Source organism: Hermetia illucens, chromosome 3 (genome assembly GCF_905115235.1).
Source record: "Hermetia illucens chromosome 3, iHerIll2.2.curated.20191125, whole genome shotgun sequence".
Lineage (NCBI taxonomy): Eukaryota > Metazoa > Arthropoda > Insecta > Diptera > Stratiomyidae > Hermetia > Hermetia illucens.
The window spans coordinates 12,505,343-12,522,017 of record NC_051851.1 but is presented as its reverse complement, the minus strand read 5'-3'; the positions used below and the strand labels follow the sequence as shown (position 1 = coordinate 12,522,017).

The 16,675-nt window shown below is 44.2% G+C and overlaps 1 protein-coding gene across 6 annotated transcripts in view; it reads right to left on the bottom strand.

The window, feature by feature from the left end:
- LOC119651012 (sex determination protein fruitless) overlaps positions 1 to 16,675 on the bottom strand; it is an 852,573-nt gene that overhangs the window by 580,436 nt on the left and 255,462 nt on the right. For 5 of the 6 annotated variants that reach the window (XM_038054303.1, XM_038054310.1, XM_038054313.1 and 2 more), the window contains exon 2: positions 11,914 to 12,117. In XM_038054303.1, the coding sequence (XP_037910231.1) occupies positions 11,914 to 12,098 (185 nt within the window). In that variant the 5' untranslated portion in view covers positions 12,099 to 12,117. Of the gene's footprint in view, positions 1 to 11,179; positions 11,740 to 11,913; positions 12,118 to 16,675 lie in introns of those variants that run through there. The other variant, XM_038054308.1, reaches the window with a different exon arrangement.

The following is a 16,675-nucleotide window of genomic DNA, read 5'->3' as shown; positions in this document are numbered from 1 at the left end:
TTGGGAATCACTGTCCACCATCCGGGCTCACGTCGTCCAACGGTGCTGCACGTTACCTCGTATTTGACGTGGAGGTCTAGGGGGAGAAAATGGAGGAGTACATTGACAGCATCTGCCGGGCAGGATTTTAGAGCCCCAGTAGCACCTGCGCAAACGGGTTTCTGACTCCTATTAAACTTCATTCTATTGTACTTTTTGCTTAAACCATTATACAATAGAGCCATACGTTAGGATTGGATGTACCACAGCGGTGAACATCCAGAGAACCATCCTCGATCGGAGACTCCATTCTTTTGCCTTCTCAGCCCTCAGTTCTATGTTCAATCTCCAATTTTGCATTGGTTCCAGGATTAGACCCAAATATTTTACATTGGAGGAAAGAACCAATCTATGTTCATTCAGCCGCGGTAGGTGGAATTCGGGTGCCCTTGTAGGTGGATGACTATTCATGGTTTTAGCCTTGCGCTAGAAAAATTGTACCTTGACCAAAAAGAAAATCACGACCCTACGTCTCATATCGTTCGCTGAGTTGACTATTGAATCAAATCCAACGATTTTAACGTTCGAGTCGAAGATGAGTTTCTTCTAGCGAATGAAAGAGGCGGTAAAAAAAGCCTGCTCAATAATGATAAACATTGGGGCCTTATATCTACCAGGAGGCGTCTTCTTATGAGTGCAACGCAGTCCATTCTGTACTGTGGTACGGAGATATATGTTGCTGCCCTTGGAAAGGCAGTGTTTCAAGTGTAGAAACGCGCAATTGATTATTTCCTTGCGAACTTCTAAACGGGGATGGAGGGAGGTCTTAACTGAACAAGGTTGGAAAAGCACATCTCCTGACTATGTCTCCTGCAATGGAGTGCTGGATGACTTCAATCACACCTTTTTTTCTTGTGGAAGGTGGAATGACGTCCATCAGTAAGTTTATGCAAGCCGAGCCCTCAACAGACGTCGTTGCCAGAGAGATTTTGAGGTTCTCCAGCGAATGAAAAGGATTATGTTCGGGTCCTTCTTGTTACAAAAAAGGCTGAGCTCGACCAGTGGAAGGACTGGATGGGAAGGGGTTTCGTGAACTATGTATTCCCTTCGTCCACTCTCCCTGTTGGTGAATGATATTTCTTGATTTTAGGGCTTCCCAAATCGGGAGAGTGGGAGTTCGACGTATAGTTTTGAATCCTTTAAGGTTTATGAAGGAGAGAAGGAGGTTAAGGAATTCCGTAAATACGGACATACAATCTCGGAGGTTAGAAGAAGAAATTGATAGCAGTTTTTATCCATATATTTCTGAATTAAATGTGTCCCTTTTCGCCGGTTTATCATCATCATTCATGCCATTTTGAACAAACACAACAGATGAGAAAACAGAGTCAACTGGCGTCCCGCTTAAAGACCATTTAAAGACATCTAGTAGACTCTCGCCTTACACCATCCAAAACATTATCCATAAACTTGTGCAAATTTAATCCTATCCCCAAAAGGAATAACCACTGTTAAGTGTTCAACCAGCGACTGGGGTTCTGCCAGTAGAACATGACAAATGTGGGGAGGAAGAATGCACTCAAGGACAAGTACCGAAACGGAGTCTGTCTTACAAGAACTATTTTACAACTTTACCTTCACAACAGAGGTCATGTTGTGGTTAACTAGCGGAATCCTACCCGAAAGCAGTACCAAGTGGTTCCGCTGTATTTCCTTGTCGTATTACATTTGAAACAACTTTTTTCAATTTAACTTCAACGGTTGTCAGGTACGAAAAAAAAACTCGTGTTAGGGCAGGAAACAGAAAAGTTTTCATGGAGTGTCCTTTGTTTTGTAGAAAGGTGATATGTTCGGTGCAGATTTATTTTTGCCGTATATCCTTTTACAACTATTGACCTATTTTCAAAAGAGAATGTAAAGGTATGCCTGCACTACATTAAATGTGTAGACATGTGTATACCTATAAGTATATGTAGGATTTGTACTTCAAAGCAAATATCCTGGTAGCATTCCATGTTTACCTATCGATTTTCCTGTTTATGGGGGTGGAAATCCCGGAATTCTACAGCATTGGAATTCGGTTGAAAAATGTAATTGTATAATCCGATTTTAAGGAATATGTGGAGCCAGTGTCAGAATGATTTTTTCAAATGCGTCAAAAATTAGGATCCTTAAAATACTTTTCCTTTTTTTGACACTATTTCAAAATAACTCACTCTTACTCTTTTTAAATTAGGTTCAACATCCTACGAAACCTTTCAGAACTGAGCCGATGACATTTGCCTTATTTTCATTCAAAGCATACTATTGTCAGGATAATCGATGACTAGAAAACGTCCGAAACGTCCTTCTAAAATCTGCTGTAACCAAAAATATACCTCGCAGTTCTCCCACTTCAATATAATTCAAATTACAAGACATCCTTCGTAGAACTTCTATAAGTATCCTTTAAAAATGTTCAAGCTCCTTGAAATTCCACGTCTCCTTCGAAAGACACGGAGCGAATAAGGTGGAAACACTCCCCGTGCAACGAATATCCTGATATCATGACAACGACCACCTGTTGAAGATTTCGTCTTGAACAGCGTCCTCAGTTATGTGGTATTCTCTCGATGCTACCGTCTGATTTGTCTTTCCTGTAATTATGATGCTATCTCGCGGAGACGATTTATGAACTTCCTCCAATTTGTCCTGACTAACCATTTATTCAATAATTCCAGGGAGTTTTGGATTAGTTTGCTCTGGAATGGATAGTGTGGGTTGAGGGTAACGTAGATCTAAGGGAAACTTACGCGGATCAAGTTTTTAATCATATCCTTGACTTTTGTAATTACGCGGTTGGTGAATTTAAAACAGTCGAATCAGCATTTCCACAGGTTACTTTATCTACTCCTTGTATTATCGGAATTACAAATGAAATAAACATTGTTGAACATCTTTCACCAATGCAAATAAGGTGCGAGCATATAAAGGTGGCGGCGATAATGTAGAAACCCCAGCACTATTTTTATGGTCTGTCACACGCACTTTTCTCAGAGACGGTTGTACCGATTGACCCCAAAGGTGGGAAGGTAGGAACTGGGAGCGCCCACGCATGCAGTGAGTTACATCGTTCTACGTGGAACTTAAGGAGATTTGCACATATGCGAAAAGGGGGGGGGGGGTTGTCAAATTGTATTTCACCAAATATGCTCATGCGAGTCAAAGTTGTCAGGATGGCCAGGAATATCAGTGAGGCGCTGAGTTGCCTAAACCGGAGGAAAATTGATGTTTTTATTCTAGGCGGTATCCTGAATTACTGATACCAAGGAGTAACATGATAACGAGGTTTCACTTTGATAAGAAGTTTGAAACATGTTGGAGTAACAAGGTAAACTGGAAGACGGCTTAAACCAGCAACTGATTACTTGGTACACTGACGGATCTCTCACAGCAGAGGGAGCGGGTGCCGGTGTCATTGGTCTAAAGAAAATGTACTTGGAGCGATTGGGTAGGCACACTAGCATATTCCTGGCGTGATCCAGATGTGCCTCTTTTAATCTCCAAAGGAACTACAGGTGGCTGAACATTGCTATTTTCACCAACATCCCAGCAGCGATCAAGGCACTTAGGTCCAACCAGCGAATTCTAAACTGGCATGGGAAAGCCTTGAGAGACTGAATACGCTAGGCTCGTCGAGCAAGGTCTAGATATTCTGCGTTCCAGTCCATGCTGGGTTGGAAGGCAATGAGGCAGCGGACGTACTAGTCAAGAAGGGAGCAGGGATGCCTTTACACGAGCCAGAACCCTTCTGTAGAATCGGAAACGGTTTCATGGCTGTGACAGTAAAAAATGAAGAGGGAGGGAAATATACTGGGCGGGCGTAAGAGGGGTGGAGCAGCCCAGGGTGCTTATTGGCTTATGCGCACAAAGGATTGCTTAAACCCCACCAAAAAGAACCTCCGAATCATAGTGGGAATTCTCACTGGTCACTGTCGGCTAAACTATCACCTAGGGAAGCTAGAGATATCTAGAGGCATTGCCTGCAGGTTTTGTGCGGAGTGTGATGAAACCTCTATACATGTCTTGGGACAGTGTCCGGCACTTGTGCAAAGTAGGTCAAGGCATCTGGGAGAACACTTAATACCAGATGCAAAGTTGAAAGATCTGGAAGTAGGGAATATACTAAAGTTCCTGACGGTTATAGATTTGCTTGAGATACTACGAGTATATTTGATGGGTACACTATAACCAGCAAAAGGGGAACAATAGTTCTTTAAGGACACGGTGCGACTTTCCCTTAACAGAGTAATAATAATGTCAAAGTTGTCGTGTCGGCGCAAATTCTACGATTTTGAATGCCATTATTACGTTAAAGTGAATATTCTGACATAATATATGCATTTACATTAGGTGCTGGGTACATTTTCATCAGTGATTATCATCATCAACTTTGTAAAAATCGATATCCGGTCTAGGCCTGGAAGGAACTGCAGACATCTCGGTTTTGGGCCGAGTTCCTTCAATTCGATATCCGCAAAAGCTGTCTGGTGTCCTGGTCTACGACATTATACCAGCTAAGGCGGACTCTGCCTCGTTATGTTTTTCTACCATATGTAGATATAGTCTTTCCGGAATGGATCATCTTGGCCCATATGCATTAAGTAATCTGCCTTCCGCAACCTATTGAGTTGGTTTTGTCCACAACCAAACGGTTCGTCGTTATATAGGCTACGGAATCGTCCGACCTCATGTAAGGGACCAAAAATTGTTAGAAGGATTTTTCTCTCGGGCGACTCCTGAGAAAGCTCCGTTTTCCTCTCTGCACTGAAGAAGGTGCTACTAGGACCTCAAGCCAAGGTGGAGCAGTATACGCCGAGGGCTGCGTGGCCAATGAGGAGCTTGGTCTTTGGTATGCGAACTCTGAATACCTTGGGCACCTTCAGTTTCAACTAAGATCCTTACCCTGGTGACCGGGCCAAGGTCGACCAAGGCGGTAGGACCAAGACATGGATTCAATTAAAAAAAAAATAAACCGACGATAGAAAAAGAGGTGGTAATGCCCGTGCGCATCATCGGAGGACGAGCTGCTGGCATCCAGCCAGGAGACAGTAGCCGTCGAAAGTAACACACTTGGTGTCAGCTGTAGCAGAGGCGGCAGACGGACTAGTGGTTTCCAGCCTGAAATTTACTGTCGTCCTGCTGCCTGCAGCGAGTATCAGACGTAGTACTCCTCACTCGAAACCCTCGACTTCGGAGGATCCCTCAAAAGTCAAGACTGACAAGAGCGTCGCGTGGGGCACCGAAAACCGGCTAAGAACCAAAGGTTTGCTGGTATCCTGCTCAAGAGGGTGCACCAGAAGGCCTCTAAGAATAAGGAGTCCGGTACGACGAGTGGGGTGAAAAAGACCTCGCTAAATACCAGGCGATTGTTGAGGAATATTACAGCACACGCCTGGCAGGCGAGCTAAATGCGAAACCCATCGCTCTAAAATGCAATCAATCTCAAGACAAGGTCGAATAAGATTACGAGCAGAGTGGAGTTGTCAAGAGCTCGGACGCTAACCAAAATCTGGAGAAAATACGCAGCAACAGCCAGCCGACAAGTCATGAACTGCGAAACTCTTCAGCGGCGTCGCCATGAGCAACCTTCGTATGGCGATGGCGGATGGTAATTCCGCTAGCGGCAAACTAGCGCCAAAAGTGTTGACGCCAAAGGCAAACATACCCTGCTTTGATTCCTCTCAGATGGTCCGCGGATTCCACGTTTTAGCTTGCGAGGACCAATTCTTCAGGGACTTTCTCGATCCGTGCGTCGCTAAGATCAGCAACGTCTGGGAGTGCGTGAGGCTCGAAGTCATCCTCTAAGACGAGATTCCCGGAGGATCGGCCGCTCGCATCTGGTTGTCGAAGATTTCCAGGGATAAGGACAAGCTTGTCTAATCCCTAGTGCGGTTCGGAGTCAGGAATGCAAAGGTATAAGTGTTCCGCTCTGCAAAACCAGACGACGACCTGGATCGAATCGACATCGCCAACAACCTATTAGAGGATATGAGAATCGACGATTCGACGGGGACTGACGAACCGCCCACCCAAGCAGATAATGCTGAGTGTATCGCTGATAAATCTGCAGCACTCGTAGTGCGTCTCGGCTAATCTGCCTGTCTTCCTCCTAGAGGAAGATCAACATCGCACTAAAATAGGAGCCCTGGACTGGAGGCGACCAAACCATCAAAGGGCTTAAAAGCAATTTTTTTTTATTTTATTCTACAGTACTGGAGACGATGATCAGATCAGACCTACAGTATTACCCTAGCGAAGAAAAGTCTGCACGCTTTTCGGTGTCCAGGCTTGAGTTCCAGCGACCTAGTCATGGTCAAACTGCAGCACGCGAGGGCACAGAACGTGTATATTTCCTCGGCATACATTGCTCACGACCGATTAGCTCCGCCAGAAGAACTCCATATTTGACGAGCAGCATAGCAAAGGAGGCAAAGGCATAGGCAAAGGAGGCTGTTGATAAGCTGCGACACCAATGCAAGACATACGCTTTGGGGCAGCTGAGAGAGGTGAGTCATTCTTTGATTTGATTATTACTTCAAACATATCTGTATGTAACAGGGGCAGTATACCAACTTTCCATGTCCCCAACTCGGAGAGCTGTGGTGGTTGGGAGGAGGTCCTTGATATCACTGTACTAACAGACAATGGGATTGTTAGTGTGGGGAGCTGGAGATTGTTTGATCAGAGATCCTTTTCAGATTACAGCTGGATACTTTCCAGTATAAATCTCGCCACAAAGGTCTCCAAACCCTTCCGAGACCCCAGGAGGATCAACTAGAGAAAGTTTGGTCAAGTAATTAAGAACAAACTCTCCGGTGGGCAAATTGGCAAGATTGACACGACAGACGAACTTGAATCAAAGGTCGGCGCTCTGGAAAGGCATTCCATACCGCATTTAAAGTCTTCTGCCCTACTAAGGGCAGCAAGAAGGCACTTTCACCGTGGTGGAATGAAGATCTCTCCAGCCTCAGGAAACTGACCAGGGAAATCTTCATTATCTGCTAAAGGCATAAATAAAGGCAGCCATACAAGGACTGCCTGCAGAAGTACAAGTCGGCCATCAGGACCACCAAGAGGCGGTCTTGGTAGGGCTATTGTCAGAAGCACCAGCGAATCCGCGAGGCTCAATAAGATTCTATCCGAGGTACATAGGAGCCCATCCTTTCTTAAAAAATCGGAAGGCTCTTGGACGGAATCCTCTGGTGAAACCTTGGAGCTGCTGATTGAAACGCACTTTCCCGCCAGGAAGGAGCACTGAGAGTCAGAGCCTGACTTGGAGGGTTTGCTGCCACCCCAGCCGTGCGGGACTCTCAAATCGGTAATTACCGAGGATAAAATCGGCTGGGCTATAAATAGTTTTTCCGCATATAAATCTTCGGGCGTAGATGGCGTAATGCCAATCTTGCTACAGAAGCAGGAGGAATGGGTTGTGCCGTGGCTTGTTGAGATTTACCGGAGCTGTATATCTTTAAGATACATACTACAGTCCTTGAGATGCGCACGAGTGGTTTTCATACCGAAAACGGGTAGGCGTGGTTATGAGTCCGCGAAGGACTTTCGACCAATTAGTTTGAACTCTTTCGTGCTGAAGACCCTGGAGCGCGTCCTGGACATCCAGTGAAGGGCTATTATGGAGAGAACGCCTTTCTCTAAGTCCCAGCATACCTACCTTCAAGGCAAATCCACAGAAATCGGTTTCCACAAGGTAATTGGCACGGTTGAGGGGTCACTGCAGTACAAGCAGTATACCCCAGTTACCTTCTATATAGCATCAACGCCATCAAGGAAGCCTTGGTCAGCATTGGATTGGAGGGGTATCTTACGCATTGAATTATATCCATGCTAAATGCCAGGATAATCCAGTCGGATCCCGGAGGCAACCACTTGACCAAAGCTGTGAACAGAGGCACGTCCCAGGGCGGCGCCATCTCTCCGGTACTCTGGTTAATGATGGACGAAATTTTACGAATATTAGACGGCAGCGGGGTGAAGGTAATGGCGTATGCCGACGGATAAGTGATATTAGTGTCAGAGATGTTTCCTCCATCATGAGTGACTTCATGGAAGGAGTGTTGGGAAAGGTGTGTCTGTAAGTCACAAGGCGCGGGCTCGGCATGAACCCAACAAAAACGGAACTGATGATAATTACCACCAAGGTAAGGGTACCTGAATTCCACCTACCATGGCTGAATGAACAACCTTTGGATTTTTACTCCAAAGTAAAGTACTACATCCTGGATCCAACGCTAAATTGAAGAATGAACGTAGAGGATGATTCTCTGGATGTTTACCCTCACGGTGTGTCTAATCCTAACGTATAGCTCTATTGTATGGTGACAGGCTTTGAGCAAAAAATACAATAGAACGAAGGTTAATAGGATTTAAAAAATCGCGTATGCTACTGGGGCTCTGCAGTTCTGCCCGGCAGATGCTCTCAATGTATTTCTGCGTCCCCCTCCCTCCCCTCCCCCTAGACCTTCACATTAAATACGTTGTAGCATGCAGTGCCGTCAGACTACGCGATTCCGGATACTGGAGAGCGAATCCCTACGACCATAGTAACGTCCTAGATGAAATATCTTGGGATATCTGTACATTCTCCAAGGAATAAGTCACCGGCAAGCTGAACTTCACGAGAAACTTTCCTGTGGACTTTCCAACCAGGGCAAAGTGGGAGACCGGCGGCATGTTGCAAGGTTGCGATACAGTATTCTTCAGCAATGGATCAAAGAGGCTTTGAGGAGTTAGTGCAGGGTTTATCTCTAATGCGCACAGTGTTTCCGAGTCGTATGGTCTTCCAGATTTCGCCAGTGTATTCCAGTGTAAGCCTAGCGGACATTAAAGCCTTGTATTCAGCGACGATATCCTCGAAGTTGGTGGACTAGTGCAGAAATGCGCTGAACAGTCTGGGCGGCACGTTGAAAGTCAATTTCCTCTGGGTTCTTAGAAACATGGAGGGGAATGAGCGGGTTGACAGACTGAACAGGCTGGGTTCTGCTCTTGGAAGTCCTTCCGCGGGTGCAGCCGGTGTTTCGCTGGCGACTGCTCTCATATAACGAAGGCCTAAGTCAAGGAGGATTTGGTCTCCTTATAACAAAGCTCGATAACGATAGCTCCTGTGCTAGACGCATACAAATGCATGCAAAATTGCGGCGGTCTGCATAGGAGACCATGCCGCCAGATTGGGCTGCGGAGAAGAGGCGGAAACCCATAGACACTTCCTTTCTGTGATTGCGGAGCTCCAGCGACAGTCAGGCTACGGACATTAGGTAAACCATTCTTTGGGGACCTCAGAGAGATTACTAGCTGGAGGGTGGGAGAGCTATTTTCCTTCTTGAACGTTGCGGGCTGGCTCTGGAATCTTATGCTGGATGGGCTCTGCAACCTTGCTCTCATAATAGCAGTCACGGTCTTAGATGTTTTTGGTATCGCCGCAGAGAGTTAATTGCGCTCCCTAGGGCGCCCACTGGTACCTATCTATCATATGATCATTATAACATCAAAGTGTGGCTCGTTTGTCGAGGTGAAGAACTGAAAAAGCTAATTTAGATTCTAATCTGTGAGGTTGAGAAACTAACTTAAGTCCGGGGTGCATTCATTTGATGACAGACGGGGCGATTGCTCTACTTTTTGTTGGTTCACAGACCCCTCTTTCTAATTAGGTCATCAGACATTGTCCCACCTCTGCCATGGATGCAGTGTAATCAAAAGCGACTATAAGGTGTTATTTTCCTAAACATACATCCATAAACATGACGTGAGCATGAATTTAATTCAAGTGGAAAATCGTTATGTTTTGAACCAAAAAGGTGAGGTCAGTGAATTAAAAAAGTGAGCGAAAGTCCTTCTCCATTTGGTCGAATATGAATACGGATTCAAGACTCATCAATCCTTAAAAAAGTTCGCTCTGAACAAGCTGAGGTACAATAACGACCGTAATATAATTTACACACATGCACATAAGAGACTAAATAACGCGTTGTCAATGTCACACTGTTCACAGGACAGAGACGAGGCAGCGTCTGACAAGTTACCTTTACTTTGAACAAAACTGTCAGTGGCTCTTTTTACTTTTAAAAAAATACTGTATTTTCTAAATTTACGGGGAACCCCCCTCCCCTCTTAAGTTCGTTCTAGAAATGTGACATTTTATAAGCATACTCAGACCATAATAACCAGTTAAATTCTAGAAAGTTTGGTTGGAATATTACTGCTATTACCATATTCTCGGGTTGGTAGGTTTTCTAAATTTGGGAGTAAGTATCACCTTCACTTCCTAACAGCTGAATAGAACATTAGCTCATGCCAGGTCTGTATGATATTTGTTAGTATGTTCAAACTATCTAGACTCGGTGATTCTACTTCCTCTATTAGTACAATAAAAGATACGTTATCTGGGATTCATATTTATATCTGCAGAATGAAACCCAATTGAAAATTTTGCAAGCTAAAAGTCAGATTCTGGATTGAGAGTTATCTGCGCTGCGATTCTACCACGTTTTTTTTCGTTTTTGACGTACTGAGAGGGCAGATTTTCTGAAGAACTTCTCTCGTGTTAGTAGTTATCGTCGGGGTTGCTTTACCAATCCTAGTGGAGAGATTCTTTTACTGCCTTTTCATTCTTCTTTCATAATACATTTGCCAATTTTCTGAATTCCATTTTGACTTGGCATTAACAAAATTAACGTCTTTTAAAGTAAGTGGAACGATCATTATAATTTTACTTCATCATTTTTACCCAAAACCCACTAATCTTAAAATATCCTCAACCCTAAATCGTATTACGTGTTTATACAGTTACATATTTTTAAAAGCTAGATGTTCATTGACTGTTTCCCTTCTCATATTTAGTATTGCAATGCTATGTACTTTGCATGCTAGCGCACAATTAAACGCATTTTGCTGAACGGATTGTTGCGCGCCGGAATCGCAATTTGTGGTTTGGTTTGATCGGTTGATGTCAGAACGCATTATCGGAGCTTTTGGTCGAGGGTGTCAACCTTAGATTCTATATGAATTTCCCTATCTATTTATTTAATATATGTTACTATAATTATAAATGATATTTCAATCTGGTCGAATACAGATGAATTTTGTATTTCAATCTGAACTTTCCGCAGGATCCTCTTCTACGACGAAACACTATAAAAAATCTTACCTGTCATGATGGGACCGTTCTTATCCTTCCACAGATATGACGGAGTTCAGCAAAATCTACATCCTTTCCTCTCGGAACTAGTCGCTAGCTTACTGTATGTTGATTGTAGTTATAAGTTCATTGTTGATTGAAGATATATTACGGAAAAAGTACTGGATTTCTGGATACATTTTGTTTTTGTACTGTAGGTTTAGAATTGCTTACTTGCTCGTATTTACACATCAAATCTTGCAATCAAATTACTTTCTCGCGAGAGACTTTCTCTCTTCTACTATTTGAATATATACGAGTAATGCGTGGATGATAGCGATATTTAGATTTATTACTGATAATGATAATTATGATAAGAAGAAGGGCAAGAATTTTTATGAGAAGCATTTTTTTTCTGTTTGTTTTTTCTATGCGATTAATTTAGGTTGCAGTTAATGCTGTTGGCAGCCGCCTAATCTAGAAGCGAATTTGAAGATTTTTCCTTGGTCCGTTCAGCAATCAGACTAAATCTACTTTTGCTACAGTTGATTAGGTATAGTTTGAGGAGATAAAATCCGAATTGTTGATAAGTTGGGTAAACGCCTATGGGCTAAAGCTGAAATAAATTCTGTTTTTAATAATAAAAAAGATTTTTCAATTGATTTGCTGAAGCTGTAACTTGCTTTCAATGCAACTATCTATGTACCATTGACTAAGTTCAATCAATCTTTTTCCTTTGAAAATGTAAATTTAAGGATATTTACCTGGTTGGAGGCGGTGTTGCAGGTGGCGGCGGTGGCGGGGGGATGGTGTCTATGTTTCGTTTATTTGTAATCTGTAAATCGAGAGCAAATGCGGGTATGGGACTTTCGCGAGGCCGCATTGTTGTTGGCGGTCCGCGAAATAGGGCATAAGGATGTCCGAAGAAATCTGCGGATGTAGACATCATGTTGATGTTGTGGTGGTATCTGTAAAAGGAATAATTTATGGTATTTTTATTGATATTCAAGGACACATTTTGATATCATAATTAGTGCTATAAATGGATTAGTCAGACTGTTTTAAACTTAAAAGTTGGGAATGGGGAAGTTGCGCTGTAATGGTTGTTTTCGGGAGGCGAACCGGTTATGAGAAGAGCTGATGTATAACGTCTTTCTCTGAAGTTGCCATGGTACAACCACAGTCACCATGAAACTCCCACAAGGGGACCAGCGGCAAATAACCGGGCCGAGAGCACATCCACCAGGAATTCTTCCAGGAGTGAATGCACCCAGAAGGCCATACCGGTTCCCATGGAATCACTTCAGACGAGTCTCATTGCATGTCTGATCGCCCCTGTCGAATACGTGGAGATGACACTTCCCAACGAGTTGAATGGAATAAGTTTGATGTGGAGAATCCCAATGAAGCCTTTCCACAAGCCAACTACTGATTAACACTCACATGCCGCCCAGATCATCAAACACGGCAGTTATTCTAACGCAGTTTAACTGTAGCAGCGTAGACGACACTTATTCACGGGGAATTTACCCTAGTCACTTTTGCGGCGTAAGTGGCTCACAGCCTCTACATTAGCATATGCCCAGCTGGAAGTCCCCAGAATGCAATGTTAGTGCACAACGTTGCTCCATATAGAGGCCGCACAGTACTCCGCGAGCGACTAGCGCACATATAATCTTTGGCCACTCTATGATACTTAAGAAGCAAGTGGTGGACGAAAAAGGCAGGTGTCCCTTTTAAGACAGTATTGTTGACTGCCTCGGGCCTCGTTGGTATTGGACGACTAATGATGTTCAACTCTTTTCTGAACCTCTCAAATTACGTGTCGTCGGCGAAATGGTTCTCATGTTTCTGCTGTATCAGCTTGTCTGCGCTAATGTTGCAGTGAACACCATATACGACGGCACAACGCCTCAAACACTGGGCAACTTTTGCCCCCAATTGATGTTCGGAGAACTTCGAGTTTTCCACAACCTTCTTAGGTTCCTTTGCAGAGAGCACCCTGAACCTCTGTATGAAGTGTAATTCTTAGTGCGGGAACCTTCTCGCGCTTTTCCACCTATGAAAAACCTCCTTATTACGCCTAGTCACCACAACCGACGATGACTCTGTGGGCTTTGGCCCGCAGGTAAACCAGTGGCAACCGAGATGACCTTTTCCCCACTTACCGTTACCCTCAAGACCACCTGATCACCTTTGGTAGTCATCAGCCCTGCCTTCTCCTTTTACGAGGACACCTTTTCGATCATCCTGCTTGTCAGGTATATTCCGCTCCACCTCCTTAATACTACCCATATTGGAGGGGTTTGAAGTGTCTTAGAGTACTTTATTCAAGACCGTAACGGTACACTACATAATTACAGTACCCTGTAGGAGGCAATGTTGTCAGCATTGCGCTCACCCGAGATTATTACCCTGATTTGACTCAGGTACTCATTCACAGCTGAGTCGACTGGCATCCTACGTCAAATCACGATACAAATCCCACTGTCACCAGCGAGATTTGAACCGCGACCTTCCGAACGACTCTAATCACTGAGCTATCCGGACAGGTAGGTAAAATAGGGCTAATAATTGTGCTTATTTTTGTGTCGAACTAGCAGCAAACTACTGAGCAGAGCTAATTTCAGGGAATCGTTATACATGACCGATATTTATGAATGAATGCAAGAAAGTATAATATCTGAGCTGAACAGTGCCCATTTTGTTTTACGGATAATTCTATTATGACTTATATGATTGAGTGATGATCAAAAGACTGTTCGAGTTGGCCAAAGCTAACTAAGAGGGCAGAGCTATTCTGAAAAAAAAAAAACAAAGAAATGGGGAAACCTGAAGGTTAGCCCGCAAATAATGGAGCTGCGCCTCTACACCTCTGCGTTAGCCAGTCTCGGGAATTGGAGAGGTGAGGGTCATTTTTGACACTACAGTCCTTGTCCACACCATTGACGATGTTGTCACGTTAGGTTGAGGTCAGATATTCATCTGGTTTGAAATAAATAAACCTTTATCCCGGGCAAGGCTGCACATGCAGTTGACCTTATTTTTTAAATGCTGGGTAACATGCTTTTTTAATCTTGGAAAGCAACAGGGCCTGCCGACCTGGCCGCACGTGAACTCTGGAAACTGTAGGATTGGAACCCAACACTGTGGCTCAGTAAGTCTTTCAATTGAATTCAATTGAGGAAGAAACAACATGTGATTGGTAGAAAGCACTCTCTCTCCAATATGGAAAAAGAAAGGTAGTCCAGCGGCTGCTGTTTCATACCATGAATATTTTTAAACGGATTCTTGACAACCGTATTCTCGATGACCTTCTAGTAACCGTGACTCAAACCGGGTTTGTCAAGAATTGCGGCATTGTTGACGCAATACACACTGCGCGGTTACTCATGGAGAAACACCGTGTGAAGCATCGCACTCTCTTCATTGCATTTCTGGATCTAGAAAAGACGTTTGACCGGGTGCTGTACAAACTTATCTGGTATGTTTTGTGGCAAGATCTAAAGCCGGAGGAACTGACACTTTGGGTTCAATTGCTTTGCCACGTTCCGAAAAGCAAAGAACTAAGTGCAGCGGTTATATCAACACCACTTCCTGTCTCTGCCAGTGTTCATCAAAGAAGCGCCCTATCACCACTCCGCTTTGTTCTTGTTATGGATGCTGTCACACGGGGCATCCAACATCTTGCGCACCCTAGTCTATGCAGATGGTGTTTTTCTGGTTTCTCATAGCAAAGCGGATCTAGAGCAACTTGTTCAAAAATTGACTGATCGTCTCATGCAGCATGGTCTCAGAGTGAATCTGAATAAAATATAATTTTTGAAGACTGATTACACGCACTGTCACTGTCAATGATAACGCTCCATTGCTTAACGCACCAGCGTAATTTGGGTGAGGCAACGTTCCACAAGTAGTTTTCTTTGTGATGGACATATAGACGAACGTCTCAAATCCAAAATTTGCTGTAGTGTCGTGCGCCCTGTCGTCTATGATTCTGAGTGTTGGCCCAAATAAAATACAATGAACGACGCATCGTGGTAATAGAGATGAAAATGTTCTTTGTTTCTTGGTTACTCCTTTGTTGAGTATAGGGCATCCACACGGTCTATTCGCCATTATACTTGTTGCTATTATTTCTATCTTCTTCTATCAGGATGGGTTCGAAAAGTAAGAGGTAAGCCACGATGTAGGTGATATGGGAATGCGGGAAGTGGTTTGGACAAAAGTACTGTGGGGGTTTTAAGCTCGTTCCCTCATTAAATCGCGTGCAAATAACAGTCTGAGTTTTTCTTTTTTACGATATATACTTTCGGAATCTTCACAATAAAACCATTACCTCAAAGAGGACCTTATTCATTACTGCGGTATCCTTATTCACAATCGGAGCGAGAAGAAGGACGTTCAGGGGGCTGTTCTAGTCCGAACGATTTTGTCGAGGGTTGCCCGATCACAGTGATAATACCACTGGAGGATGGAACGTCCAGAAAACGACTCGATTTGGCGGCTCTGATCAGCGTTAACAAGCAGTGGGCTGTCAAAGCGGTAAAAGGCGCGAGCAACCGTCTCAGCTTGCTGGTCAGCCATGACGAAATCCTCCGGCCACCGTGAGAATCGTCCCACGCATGTAAGACAAAATCAATTTCTCTCGGAGTAAATGAACACGATTATGTCTTCGTGCACGTGTTTGAAACGGACTGACGTGCCGTGAAGTGGCCGACGTTCATCCCACATGTCGGCTCAGCTTCCATTGCTGGCATTGCAGATACGCTTAGGTCCTACAATCGGCTTTGATATTGGACCAGAAGAAGTGTTCAGATTCCAGAGTGTTGTTGACGGTACAGCGTACTCCTGGGTGTGACAGTCCGTGCACGTCTCGTAATTATGGCGCGATGAACGGCCAATCTATTCCAGTGGAAGTGTCGGAACAGACTTCGCTTGTTGCGCCTGGTATTTTCTTGAGTACCAACTGAGGGCTAGACTCGACTTGCAGGAGCTGTTCCATCAATGAGCAGCCCTCTTGTTATGGACACCATCACACGAAAGTCCAGCGCCCTATACACTGCATTATGGAGATGATGGCTTCCTGGCGTCTAATAGCAAAAATGACCGAATGAACCGAAGGGCAAATGTATACGAAAAACGCCAGGAAGTGGCGAAGTTGACACCGAAGGTCAGTCCGCAAATATTGGAGTAGCATTGAAGTGACCGGTTGATACTTGCTTGCACGCTTTAGTGCTAGCCAGCCTCGGAAATGTGAAGGGGGTTCTTGTTCCGTCATTGACAAAATTTCAAGTACTATTGACCCGGCGCATTGGACCAACGTTAGACGTAGTTGGGGCGAGACATTCGTTTGACCCCCCACAGTGAATTTGTGGCCTATTTCGGCTCCCAAATTTGTTTAGTGTGTCGAAAATAGAGGCAGCAGTTTTTTTTCGTTTTTGTACTTATCACCTTGTAGTAGATAGCCTTCTAGAGGCGTAAGGATCTACGAGGTCTTTCGATTATGAACTGGTAGTTATTGTC